Source organism: Oratosquilla oratoria, chromosome 16 (genome assembly GCF_046742065.1).
Source record: "Oratosquilla oratoria isolate Oo_2021 chromosome 16, ASM4674206v1, whole genome shotgun sequence".
NCBI classification, from domain to species: domain Eukaryota; kingdom Metazoa; phylum Arthropoda; class Malacostraca; order Stomatopoda; family Squillidae; genus Oratosquilla; species Oratosquilla oratoria.
In genome coordinates, this window is record NC_134792.1 from 36,609,689 (window position 1) to 36,622,778 (window position 13,090).

General features: G+C 40.1%; 1 protein-coding gene across 1 annotated transcript; it reads left to right on the forward strand.

The window, feature by feature from the left end:
• The first annotated feature begins 934 nt into the window (after window positions 1-934).
• On the forward strand, window positions 935-9,148 carry mRpL40 (mitochondrial ribosomal protein L40). Its single transcript, XM_076199514.1, has 5 exons — window positions 935-1,172; window positions 4,192-4,275; window positions 4,425-4,595; window positions 7,356-7,509; window positions 8,909-9,148. The coding sequence occupies exons 1-5, from the start codon at window positions 1,135-1,137 to the stop codon at window positions 9,065-9,067; spliced, it is 606 nt and encodes a 201-aa protein (XP_076055629.1). The 5' UTR covers window positions 935-1,134; the 3' UTR covers window positions 9,068-9,148.
• Window positions 9,149-13,090: the final 3,942 nt, after the last annotated feature.

Here is a 13,090-nt window from a genome sequence, read left to right on the forward strand (position 1 = left end):
TCGCATCCCACGACACTTCAAGAGGCCCTCACTCCGGATCTTCACTCTACGAGCTCTCGTCCGTGGCCTCCGTGCCTAGTATTAATTAAATCTTGTGTGCCTTAGTGTTATTCTGAGTTTCATTTCCCTGGCTTGTCCGAACCTAACCAAAACAATGGCCAATCTGTTTTTGACCAGCGCCGTGTCACCACATTATCACCGTCACTACTCACATTCTCAACGTCCATTATAACTATTGGCATGAACTTGGAAACGTTTGGCTTTTGTGGCTGAATGAAGACGCCTTTAAAATAGGTACGAGGGTGCTACAATAACGTGAGGTCTACCGCCATATGTCGCCTACCCAGGTGCAGCCTGAGGTTTACCGGGTGACCCGTGTTCCTCCGGGACGCTCCCCGCACCTGTTCACCAAACATGTCTACTGCCCAAATACACACACAAAAAAGTGACCTGACCTAACCTAACCTATTTGTGTCATTCTTAGAAGATGTACGAAGTGTGTATCGCTAGAATAAATGTATGGGCATATATATAATAACATGTTTATTTTTACCTTTCTTTAGTATGAACGTAATTGGAAACCCAATTATTTATCTGAGTCAGTCCTGTGATATGTACAAATTATGTGTTTATCGCTAAAATAAATGTATGGAAATGGTAGACCTCACTCTATAGATAGTGCTAACGGGAGGTAGATCTCACGCTATTGTGGTAGACCTCACGCTATAGTAGCACCGGTATGAGTCAATAATGATAATTTAGAAAAATATATGATGAATAAAAATAAATTGTGTAAATAAGCTTTTATTTCTATTAGATATATGCCAATCAAGGGTTAGACTTATTTCTAGCTATATTATTGTGGTTTTTGTCAGATCGTAGTTCCTATGAATAGTATAGCCGGTTTTGAGTGAAACCATTTGGCAACACTGCTCCGTATTCCAACCAAAACAGTGCCCTGTCTGGTAAGAAGCGAGATCGAAGAACTGACAAGCTCGTAAGGATAAATAAAACTTGAACACCAGAAGTTGGTCTGGCACTGGTGATTAAATTTCGTATCGTCGACTACAAGGAAGTCGTATACCAAACTCTACGTAGTTGGAAATATTTTGTTGTAATTGGTATGAAATAAAAATGATTTCTAGAAGTAAAATTTTCGCTTCCTTAAGCAGGTGAGATTAAAGAAAAGTACTTTTTACTTACTTGTTACTTGTTACCTGTAGTTCTTCTTTATCTGGTCCCACTCCACCAATGGTGCTCCGCATGACCCTCATATCATTAAAGATCTACTTCAACTTTATAATCTGTATTCTTTGATGTTAAGGTCTTCCATATCGTAACATTCAGAGAACTAGAACTTCTTGAGTTTATCCTTGAAACCTTGGATACTGATAATACGCTTTAGATCGAGTAGAAGAAGACTATAAAATCTTGGGGAGGCCGACTTAAAAGAGTGAAAACCAACACAAGATACAACTCTGGGTACAAATAGGTGTCAGGCCCGAGTCAGCTTGATGGGTTTTTACGCCTTCCTCAGTTGGGTTGACCACCTCCAATTATAGACTCATTAAGTATGATGGTTTTCCAGTTTGTAGAACTTGAGTCATCACACATTATATACTTAATTCTAGCTTTTATTTGCTGTATTTATTCTTTTACTAAAGTATCTACATTTTCAGTTGGTGTTAGTGGAGCCTCTGTCTAGAAAGTAGGATTTCCTGATTTTTTAATCATCCAGAGCCCATTACACAATACTTTGGTTAAAATTCAGAAAATGCAATATAGCCTAGATGATTTTACATTATTTATATAATATAAATATGTACACATTTACTTGGTTTACTTGGTGAAGTTCCGAGGTCATTCCTCACAGTCATAGTGATCTACCGCTGCTGCCAGCCCTGCTGTCCCTCCTCACAAGGGCCAGTTAGACTGGTATTGTTTTGGAAGAAAACCTACTGACGGCGGTGTAGCCTGGCACTGGGGGCTCATCTGGCACCTTCCATAGAAACCTGTCCAGTACATGCTTGAAGCTATCCACTGAGCATTTGGTTCTCTCTCGCACCTCTATTGGGAGGGCCTTGAAGATTTTTGGACCCTCGTGGCCTTGGCTGGATGCCAGTAAGGTCTTAAGCCTTTCTGGGGCTCCTAGTGGGAGAGTTTGTCTCTCACACTTACGCCCGTGCCTTACTCCTTGTAGCTTCAATAGCCGTTAAAAGATTCTGGGTTAAAAATTCGGTAAACATTCAGAATTTGTCTCTAAGCTTAAATTTTTTTCTGTATAAATTGCCATGTTAGAGTGAAATAAGATGATTGTATCACTGCTGCAGAGACCAAGGACAGGTACCTGTATTTGGCTGTCTCTGGACTGGATCCAAAATCTCTTTATCATTATCAACTGTATGTCTCACACTTCTTCACACATGAAGAGCTGACAACTGGCAATTCCAATGCTCTCCCTACCAATTTGAGTAAGTGATATGGAAATAATCCCACACAAATACAACATAGACAATAGTTGGTATTATTAAGGAAGTGTATACCTATGCTATGGGATGTATCAATACAAAATTAAATATTTGTTAAATTGAAATACATCAATGTAATATATATTTTTCTTGGCAGAAATTAATAATGAAAAACCTTGCTTAAAGAAAATACACTACCAAACAGAGCTGCGATGATAGGTTTGAGATGCCATGTTTACGTCATCTGTCGAGTCCTGTCAATGTCAGTTTGAGAATGGTAATGGCTACCTTGTGCACAGCACACTTAAATGATTCTGTAAATTAAAATATATTAATCTTAGCAGAAATACATATACTAAAGGCTTTTTACCCCCTTACACAGGAGGTAGCCAAAAAACAAAGGCATAGAAACCAGTCCCACCCATTTCATCCCCTATATACTCCACTCCCCTCTACCCTGTTCACTTCCTCTTATCTTGGCTCCTCCTGGATGACGGGTCACCCCTGCATGACCCTGATGACCTCTAACATTACAGGTACCACATTACTAACTGTAGGTTAGGTTAGGACAGAAGAATTTATCATACTCTAATCTTTTCAACTCTTGCATCTATCAAACAAACATGGTGTCTGGAAGCACTCTTTGCTGCTCTGTTTGGTAGTGTATTGCTTTTCTGCAAAGAAAAATGTATAGTATGTTGATGTAATATAATTTACAAAATTGATATTTATTTTTCTATTGTTATATCGTTTAGGTATGCACTGCTTTAAATCTACCCAACAGTCCAGAGTTTCTTCCAAGAGAGATCTATGGGAGATTCCAAGGACAGTTGCCACCCAGTGTTGGGCTGTGGGCATAGGTGTGCACTTCTGAAAATTTACCCTTTCTTCTTTCCTACATGTGCTTCATGATGCTTAAAAAATATGTGAGATGTACATATCTTAGCCTAGCCTAAAACACAAACCTAATAATCTGATAAGTCTCTAAAGCTCAAGAACAATTTGTGATATAAAGTTGAGGATGGTGAAGACATGGACTACTTACTGCTTGAAGCATTGGCTGAAATATTTCTGTAGGCCCAGATATGGGCAACCTTTAGTTTGTGGTACTTTTTTTTTTTGTTGCTCAATAGATAAAATTGGAATTTTTTAAAACAAATGGTGCTCATTGTAGATCTCAAGTAGTTATTTGAGTTTCAACTTTTGGTAAATTCCTTCACATGCAGCAACACTCACAACAATAGTCACAACAATCCTGAAGATTTTGATAGTATTCAGGTCTGAGCTCTCAAGCTTCAACATTTGAATGCACAATAAAAGTTTAAAAGGCTATTGTTTCCACACCTCATACGAACTTTCTACTTCAGTAACAGAAGCAAAATAATTCAGAAATTGGTCTTTGACAACAGTATCTTTTTAACTTAATACACACTAATTTTGAGATAGACAAAATTACTATGAAATGATATAAGTTGCTTAGTGCCCATGTCATATATCATTATACACAATGAAACTCACTACCAATGACTGCAGGGTCTCAATGAAAAAATGTTCAACATATCAGTCCAAGGAAATACAAATCCAGAAAATTCTCAAGGAAGGAAATGCTGTTTACAAAGAGTTTTGTATTAATATTGGTTTCCAAGGATGTTAAAAACTGCTGAAGTTTTACATTACCATAGATCAGTGAACAATGTATAAATGTACATTATTATCAACACAGGTTACAATTGAGTGTGCTGACAGGAGAACGTAGCTTGACAACTGCCTCTGGTCCATTGTGTTTTTATGCCTCACCAGTAGTTGCGTAAGTTTTGTTGTTTTTTTCCCATTAAAACAATGTTCTGGAAATTTGGTATAATCATTTTGCAAACAAATTTGGGACTGTGTATTGAGACTGATTACATGGCTGTCAATGATAATATGTAAGGAAATAATTACATACTTTTGTTATAGTGCTGAGCCTTTAAAGAAAAAGAAGAGGATTGACCCCCAGGTCCTGAAACAAAGAGAAGAACGAAAGAAGAGAAGGATAGAAAAGAGCATTCGTAGGCTTGAGAAGCATGCAAGCCAGTTAAAGCCAATAGAAGAACTGGAAGCTGGCGCCACATTAGCAAGAGAGAAAGGGTAATCCATGTGTAACTTTTCCATGTCATTTTGGTTTTCTTCAACACTTTTGCTTCTCCCATTATCTCACAAACCTTCATAGACAGAATTATTTTCCTTCCATTCTTTTCAGAGTGGTCCTCTATGGTAAATTATATATATATATATATTACTGATAACCACAAAGGAAACCAGAAAAGAAATTAGAATTCCCAAGTGCTTTTGAAAGCACTTGGGAATTCTAGTTTCTTTTCTGATTTCCTTTGTGGTTAACAGCAGTTTACTGGATCAGGTGTTTTTGTGATTTTTTTGTATGCATATCTATCTATCTATATATATACAGTAAAACCCCGATTATCCGAAAGTGGATTATCCGAAAAACGGGATTATCCGAAATTGATTTGGATAATGCAATTAATTTTGTTTCTATACTAAAACGTTATAAAACATCAAAAATATGAAAATAAATAAAAGTAACTACATATGTACTATATTAACACATTTAAAATTTATAAGAACAGTTGAAATGAATACGTATTAAGCATACTACTTTGTTTATGTGTGTGTATGTGTGCTTGTGTGTATGTATGTGTGTGTGTTTGTGTATGTATACACCCGTGTGCACGAGTGTGTGTGTTTGTGTGTGAGCGTTTGTGTGTGTGCGTTTAAGTGTGTGTGTGTGTGTGTGTGTCTGTTTGTGTGTGTGTGTGTCTGTGTGCGTTTCTGTGTGTGTGTGCGCTTGTGTACATGTATGTGTGTGTGTTTGTGTGTGTATACGCGCACGCGCGAGTTTGTGTATTTGTGTGTGTGCGTTCAAGTATGTGGGGAGTGGAAGGGTTGTGGAGTGATGGTGACGGAGGCGGGGAGTGGCGGAGTTGCTTTATTGTGTTTGTCAGGATAGTGGAAGATATATGTATGGAATAATTCTTGTTCTCTGTTACGTATAAGGTATGTACGTCAACACGAAAAAAAAATTGTTCCATCCACAACTTGAGACTGATGGAGAGAGAGAGAGAGGGGGGGGGGAAGGCACAGGACACACACACACACACAAAATATGTCAACACGAAATATATTTCTGATAAATCTGGATTATCCGAAAAATCGGCTTATCCGAAAGAGGCTTCCCCCCTTTTGTTTCGGATAATCGGGGTTTTACTGTATATATATATATATATATATATATATATATGATGATGATGATGATATGGTTTAACGTCACACACTCCCCCCTATCGGGAGGCTAGGACGGTGCCCCTTGCAGAGGGCTTTGTAGCGTGGAATTTAATGAACCATGCCCTTGGTTCAACTTCGCTGGTGGCAGGATTCGAACTGCCCTCACCTTGACCTTCGCCGCAGCAAGTAAAGACGCCTTAACCTGCTCAGCCAGCGAGCTTCCCATATATATATATATATATATATATATATATATATATATATATATATATATATATATATATATATATATATATATATAAGCTACCCATTTTCATAACCCATCAACCCACTCACCTCCATCACGAGATGCAGCCCTGAGGGGTTGGTGCTTGATCTCCAGACTGGGCCCAATATATATCTTTATCAACTTTAGCTGTGGTTCTTATACTTTTACATACATGAAGAGTTGACAACTCGAGGCAGCCATTATTGTAGGGGCTGTTTTGGAACACCCCTGTAGACTTTTTTCCAATTCCCAGCATTGATTTTTACATACCCCAACAGTCCAAGCATACATACATACATATCCCAGAGACTTTTTCCCCCTTACAAGGGAGGTAGCCAAAAAACAAAGGTATAAAAACCACTCCACCCATTCCATCCCCACATACTACACTCCCATCCACCTCCTCTTCCTCTTATCTTGGTTCTCCCTGGATGGTGGGTCATCCCTGGATCAAAAGGAGTGTCGCAAGACACAGAACATCCACAGCAAGGCTGCTTCATTAAATTGGTGACCTCCCTCTCCATCCCCTCATACAGAAATGGAGAAGATAGGGAGAAATCCCTTAGGGCTGCATCAATTTGTTTTTCACACATACTCCCTCACCCCCCATCCCCCGGGCTGCATCAATTTATTTTTCACACATACTCCCTCACCCCCCATCCCCCAGGCACTCCCCCTCATGCATCACAACATCACCCATAGACAACCATTCTCCATTCATCCCTATCTTCTGTCCACTCCAGTCCTTCTTCAACAGACATTCTCCTCTTTCCCAATGCCCCTTTTACCCCATCCATCCATCTCATCACCCCCTCATGTTCACTCCTTCCAGTAGATAAATACAACTAGGTTAATATGTAGAATGAAGAATGTGCTAATTTCAAGTCAAGTGGTAGATGTATATAATTTGTCAAGCTATATATGGACTAGTTACATTCCTTGCATTATTTTTTTCACTTTACCAATGCATCTGAACCTAACCACTTGATGCTTTGATTTCTTTGAGATGCATCTCCTTTGCAAATTGCCTCTGAATGTGACCATGTGATCAGTATGCATCTTCTTGTGCATAGTGTTGACATTGTGTTTATTCTGGTTTTTTTTTTTTTTTTTATTATACCCTCATGTGATTTTCTGTTGGGGCCTATGGAGTTGGATTAATTCTTGTAATATCATATCTCTTGGGCACAATATATGTACAGTTTTATAGAATTTTTTAATATGTAACCTTAGAATCCTGAAATTTAGAAATCCTGATCATCTTACATTTACTTAAGAGGTATTATAAATTAGATTTATTCTTAGACTCCACAATACTTAGCACAGTTTTTGTTTAGTTTTAGAGAGAGAGATCAAGTTAATTTGAACGAACCTGAGGAGGAGACACGTATTGCCCTTATGAAGGAGTGGTCCCGCTACAAGTTTAAGCAGCAGTTAGAAGAATTAGTCATGATTGAGAGGGTGATGGCAGCCAGAGAGAAGGCTCTAGAGGTAACTTTCTATTTATTTATTTTTTTTCTGCATGAGGGGATGGAAAGTGGGGGTTGCTGTTTAAATGAAGTGGCCTTAGTGTGGATGTGCTGTGTCTTGCTACATTGCTTCTGACCCAGGGCAGTGGGTGAGATGCAGGGATGACCCATTGTCCAGGGGGAGCCAAAAAAAGAGGGAGGGAGGGGTGTGAATGGGAGTAGAATATGTGGGGATGGAATAGGTGGGAGTGAATTTTATGCCTTTTGTTCTTGGCTACCTCCCATGTAAGGGGAAAAAAGTTGGTGTATGTATGTATGTTTGTTTTTTTTTTTTTCATATATTGTGGTATATATATTTAGTTCCTATTAATAAAAAATGTTTACTCATAGAGGAATTACACTATTTTTATACTTTGAAATCTCAAACTTCCACCTCAAACACCTTGCCCAGACATTCACGAGTGCATTGATCTCCACTACTGCTTACACAACAACATTTGGAAAAGAGTTCACATAATTCCTATATTGAAAGCAAACAAATGCTATTCAAACCCTCCATCATAGACACCAATCTCACTTCTATCTACAATATCCAAAGTAATGGAAAGACTGATAACAAGAATCAAATCAGAAATACCTGCCTCTCCCAGGCAACATGGATTAAAGGAAGGTCAGTCTACAAGCACACTGCTCATAAATATTACACAGATGATGGAAGGATTTAATGGAAAAAAAAATCCCACCAGAAAGAAAAGTCATGCTGTCCCAAGATATAGACAAGGTTTTTGACAAGGTCCAGAGACACATACTATTCAAAAAAGATAATTGAGACAGATATTCATATAGACATTCATGACAATGGCAAGAAGTGGCTAACCTACTTGATAGCAGGAAATTGATATTTCATAGCATCATGTTAGATATCTTGACATTATATTTACAATATCCTCTTAACTTGTTTAGTAACATATCAGGTATGTCATTTTTTATAACCAGATATATATATATATATTCGAGAAATTCGCTATTGGACAGCGACATCAATCAGATAATCTCTTTGGCAGTAGCGCACGGGACTCAAACCCGATGCGATGCGATGGGAGTTTACTTCCAAGCGCATCGGGTTCGAGTTCCGTGCGCTACTGCCAAAGAGATTACCTGATATATATATATATATATATATAAAGGGTTTAGGGAGATATGTCAGTGTAGTGGTATTGGAATACCTTAATGCTATGGTAGGAAATGAACCAATAGACGGAGTGGTTGGGAAGTGTGGAGTTTCAGGAAAAAATTGTAGTGGAGAGTTGATGGTGACTTTGACTTTGGCTATCTCCCTTGTAAGGGGAGAAGAGCCCTTGGTATATGTATGTATTATTATTGTTATCATTATTGTTATTAATTATTAATTATTATTATAGGAACTACGGAAAGAGTCTGAGGAGCTGTATTTAGAAGCTATTCAAATTGATCCAAGCCTCCTGCCTTTTAGGGTCAAAGGGCCAGTTGCTACACCACCAATTGAAGGGTACGATGCTCCTGATGGAGAATATATTGATGTTACAAGAAAGTGGGAATAATCCCAGCAGATATTCTATGTTTAATATAGTCAAATGTCAAATGTTCGTGGAGTACATTGTAAATAAAGGATTTTCATGAAACTGTTGTAATTTCTTTTATATATATATGTATATGTGTATATATATATGTATATGTGTATATATATATATATATTCCTACCTAGTTACAAAGGCTGCAATCCTCTTTACAAAGGGAGGGCTGAATCTAAGTACAAACCTGTACCAAAAAACCCACACCAATATGCCTCCCATTTCAGAAACCAGAGCTAGGCGTGTTCCTCAGTGCATTCCTAGGTATGTTCCGCTTTAGTTTGGCTGCAGTTGGCACTCCCAAATTACTAAAGCTTAAGAGATTGGTTCATGCCGAAATACAAGTCCGGTAGGCCAGATATTATACCAAACAAAAATTTTGTAGGTCACATACTATACCAGCACCTATATTGCTTTAATAGTTTGGGAATGCTAACCATGGCCAAACTAAAGTTGAACACACCGAGGAATGCGCCCACCTCTGTCAGAAACCTTATATGAGGTGTTCACAGCATAAGTTTTATGTTGAACAAACAAGAATAACTACAGCAATTGAACAAAACTATGTGGAACAAGGAGGACAGGAGGAAATAGAAGGAAGGGTAGTTAGCTGTGGGAAGAGGAAGCAAAGAAGGTAGTAGAAAAGAAAAAACAAGCATTCACAGATGGGCTCTAAAATAGGACGAGAGAATCATATGAAAGGTCCAAAGAAAAGAAAAGAGCAGTAAAGAATAAGATACATACATATACCAAGGCTTTTTCCCCCTTACAAGGGAGGTAGCCAAAAAGGAAAAGGCATAAAATCACTCCCACCCATTCCATCCCTGAATACACTCCACACCCCTCCACCCTCCCTCCCATCTCAGCACCTCCTGGATGATGGGTCACCCCTGTACCTTGTCCACTGCCCTGGATCAGAAGCAGTGTCGCAAGAATAAGATAAAGGAGACAAAGAGGAGAGCAGATGTGAAATGGGCTAAGAGTATGGCAAAATTTTGAAAGTAATAAAAAGATGTTTTGGAAAGAAAAGAGGAAAAGGAGGCAAATCAAATAGAGAAGAAAAGGTAAAAGGTGCAGATGGAGAGATGATAATGGAAGAGATGGGCAGAGTATTTTAGGGAGTTGCTAAATGTGAAGGAGGATAGGGAGGGAAAGGTAGTTGCATTGGGAAATGCTAAGAAAATGACCATGATGAGTGAGGGAAATGGAGGAGAAACAAGGAAAGATGAAATGAAGGCAGTTGTTAAGATGATGAGAGCAGGTGAAACTCCAGGTTGGATGGGTGTCATGTAGAATGCCTATAAAAAAGGAGGTGCAGTGATGGTGGACTGGCTGGTAAGGTTTAATGTTTGTTTAAAAAAGGGTAGAGTACCAGAGGACAAGTGTGAGTGTAGTAGTTTCAGAGAGACCAGTTTGTTGAGTGCAAAGGAACTTGAGGAGTCTGGACCAGATGTCAGATTCAAACTGGGTGCTCCTGTTGGTGATGATGGTGTGAGGGGCACCGAATCTGGATATCCAACCTGAAAGGAAGGCACAGGCGGTTGTCTCAGCAGATATCAGGTAGAGGGATCGCTTCTGGCCACCTGGTGTTCCTGCCAATCCAAGTGAGCAGGTAATGCATGCCATGAGAGGAAGGTAGGGGGCCCACAATGTCCTCATGGACTGATTGGAAGCATTTTGTTGGTGTGGTGAAGCAATAGAGTGGATCATGGATGTGGTACATAACCTTTGATGACTGGAAGGTAAGGCAGGTACGGGCCCATTCTCTGACCATGATTATCTTCTCCCTTGATGTATTTAATATGAGTGTCAAATTGAGACAAAAATGATAGCTGCCGAGAGACTCAGTGAGTGGTAGTCAGATACCCTGTCCAGTGCATTGGTGAGAGGCTTGTGGTCAGTAAGGGTGGTGAAAAGACGTTCTTCTAGAAGGTAGAGGAAGTGCTTGACAGCCGAAACAATGGCCAGAAGCTCTCTATTAAAGGCACTGTAGTGCATTTAGGGAGCGTCCAACCGTTTTGAGAAAAATGCAATTGTCTGGAGCCATCCATTGACTCTGTTGGAGTACTGCACCTATGACTACAGAGGAGGCATCAGTGGTGAGAATAGTAGGAGCATTAGCCATCAGGTAGGACAGGCGAGTGAAGTTTGCTATTGCAGCCTTAATCTGCCTAAATGCTTAGGTTGTATCAGGAGATCACCTAATGGAAATGACCGACTGCTTGGAACAGTTCTTTGTGAGGTTGTTCAGAGGTGCAAGTTTGGCGGCCACATTGGGGATAAATCGATGACAATAAGTGACGATCCCTAGGAAATGGCACAACGTTTTGACTGAGGATGGATACAGGAAGTTGATGATGGTACTACTAGAAGGCACATTGATGGGTGTATCCTGAGGCCATAATACTGCAATTGGCGGAATAGGAGGCGGTGTTGGTCATGATTATCAGAGGGCACCAGTATGTCATCGATGCAGACGGTGACGAAGTTGAAGTCTCTGAAGCCGTGATCCATAAACTGATGGAATGTTTGGGCGGCATTGCGGAGGCCAAACGAAATTAGCCACTCAAAAAGACCAAAGGAAGTGATAATGGTTGTTTTCTGAACATCCTCTGGTGCTACAGGAATCTAGTGGAATACCCTGACAAGGTCAATCTTAGAGAACACCTGTTTCCCATGGATCTTGAGAATGTGGAATGGGGTAGCAGTCATCCTTGGTGATACGGTTGAGTTGGTGATAATCACTACAGGCCCTCCATTGGTGGAGTTGTCTTGGAAACCATATGGAGTGGCGATGCGCAATTACTGTCAGAGGGGTGGATGATATTTTGGTCGAGTGGCAGCTGCCAACTTCTCTGGGGAAAGATGTCGAAGCTTACTGTAGACTGGTGGCCCAGTTTGGATATGATGCACTATGTTATGGGGGCGGGTAGTGGTGGCCTTGTATGGAGACATCAGCTGAGGGAAGTTTTCCAGGATTTGTGTGTATTCGCTGGCTGGCTGAAGGGAAGACACATTGGAAGAAGTGTTGTTAGTGATGGTTCCTGGTATGCAACTTGTTTCATGGTAAAGGCAGTTATCCCTGGTTCTGACTGACATTTTGTAATGCTGTAGAAAGTCACATCCTAAGATGGATTGATGGACGTCTGAAATAACAAAGGTCCAGGGGAACTTGACAATCTGGAGATCCAGGACAACGTGATGTTGTTCCTGGTGGATTAATCAAACACTAGAGAATTTTCTTTGTCTATTGGTGTTCGATACATTCAGCAGACCTCCCTCGGTCTGCTTCCACCTACTGACTGCCGGCTCCCTCGCTCGCTTCTGATTCGCTCTAGTAGAACTGCTGACAAAGCATTATTTGATGGGGGTTGGCAGCCTTACAATTATTCATAATTAAATCTAATGACATTGAAGTTAGTCATTCATATATGGTATCATATTTTCATTATAAAAATGTGTAGTTGTTTCTTGTGGTTTAATTATTATCCGTATTAATCTAACTACGGAATATAGCGCGTATGTAGGAAAAGGTGTTGTTTGGAATCAGAGTATTTTACGGTTTTGTCACGTGAAGGAAGAGCTTAGAGGCGTGTGTGTATGTATGTTTTTATGTGCGTTGCAATGTAGTTTTCCATGGGCGATGTTGCAATATGTGAAGTTATAGATAATGGTTACACAACGCAGTGGCTGCCATATGTGGCGATGATGTACCGTTGGCTGCGAGCAGATCGTATGACGGAAGGTACCTTGATTCGGGGCTGATGCAGGAGGCATGATGCTGACGGCTGAGTCCATGTCCACAAGGAAGGAGAGTCCAGAATGCTCATCACGCACAGAGAAGCGGGTGGAGGTATGGTTGGCGGGGGTGACGATGACTACCGACCCCCGCGTCTAGTGTTTCCCGACCAGGTGCAAGGCTTGGTACATCTGAGTGCTTTCCTACGAAAGTGGACATGGTACACGCAGGCACCACTATCCGTCGGTGGCAAC

Excerpts from the sequence above, each read along its gene's own strand:
- mRpL40 (XM_076199514.1), top strand. The coding sequence starts at position 1,135 with ATGATTTCTAGAAGTAAAATTTTCGCTTCCTTAAGCAG. Across the intron at positions 4,276-4,424 it reads TATGCCTCACCAGTAGTTGC|TGCTGAGCCTTTAAAGAAAA; the intron begins GTAAGTTTTGTT and ends CTTTTGTTATAG. Across the intron at positions 7,510-8,908 it reads CCAGAGAGAAGGCTCTAGAG|GAACTACGGAAAGAGTCTGA; the intron begins GTAACTTTCTAT and ends TTATTATTATAG.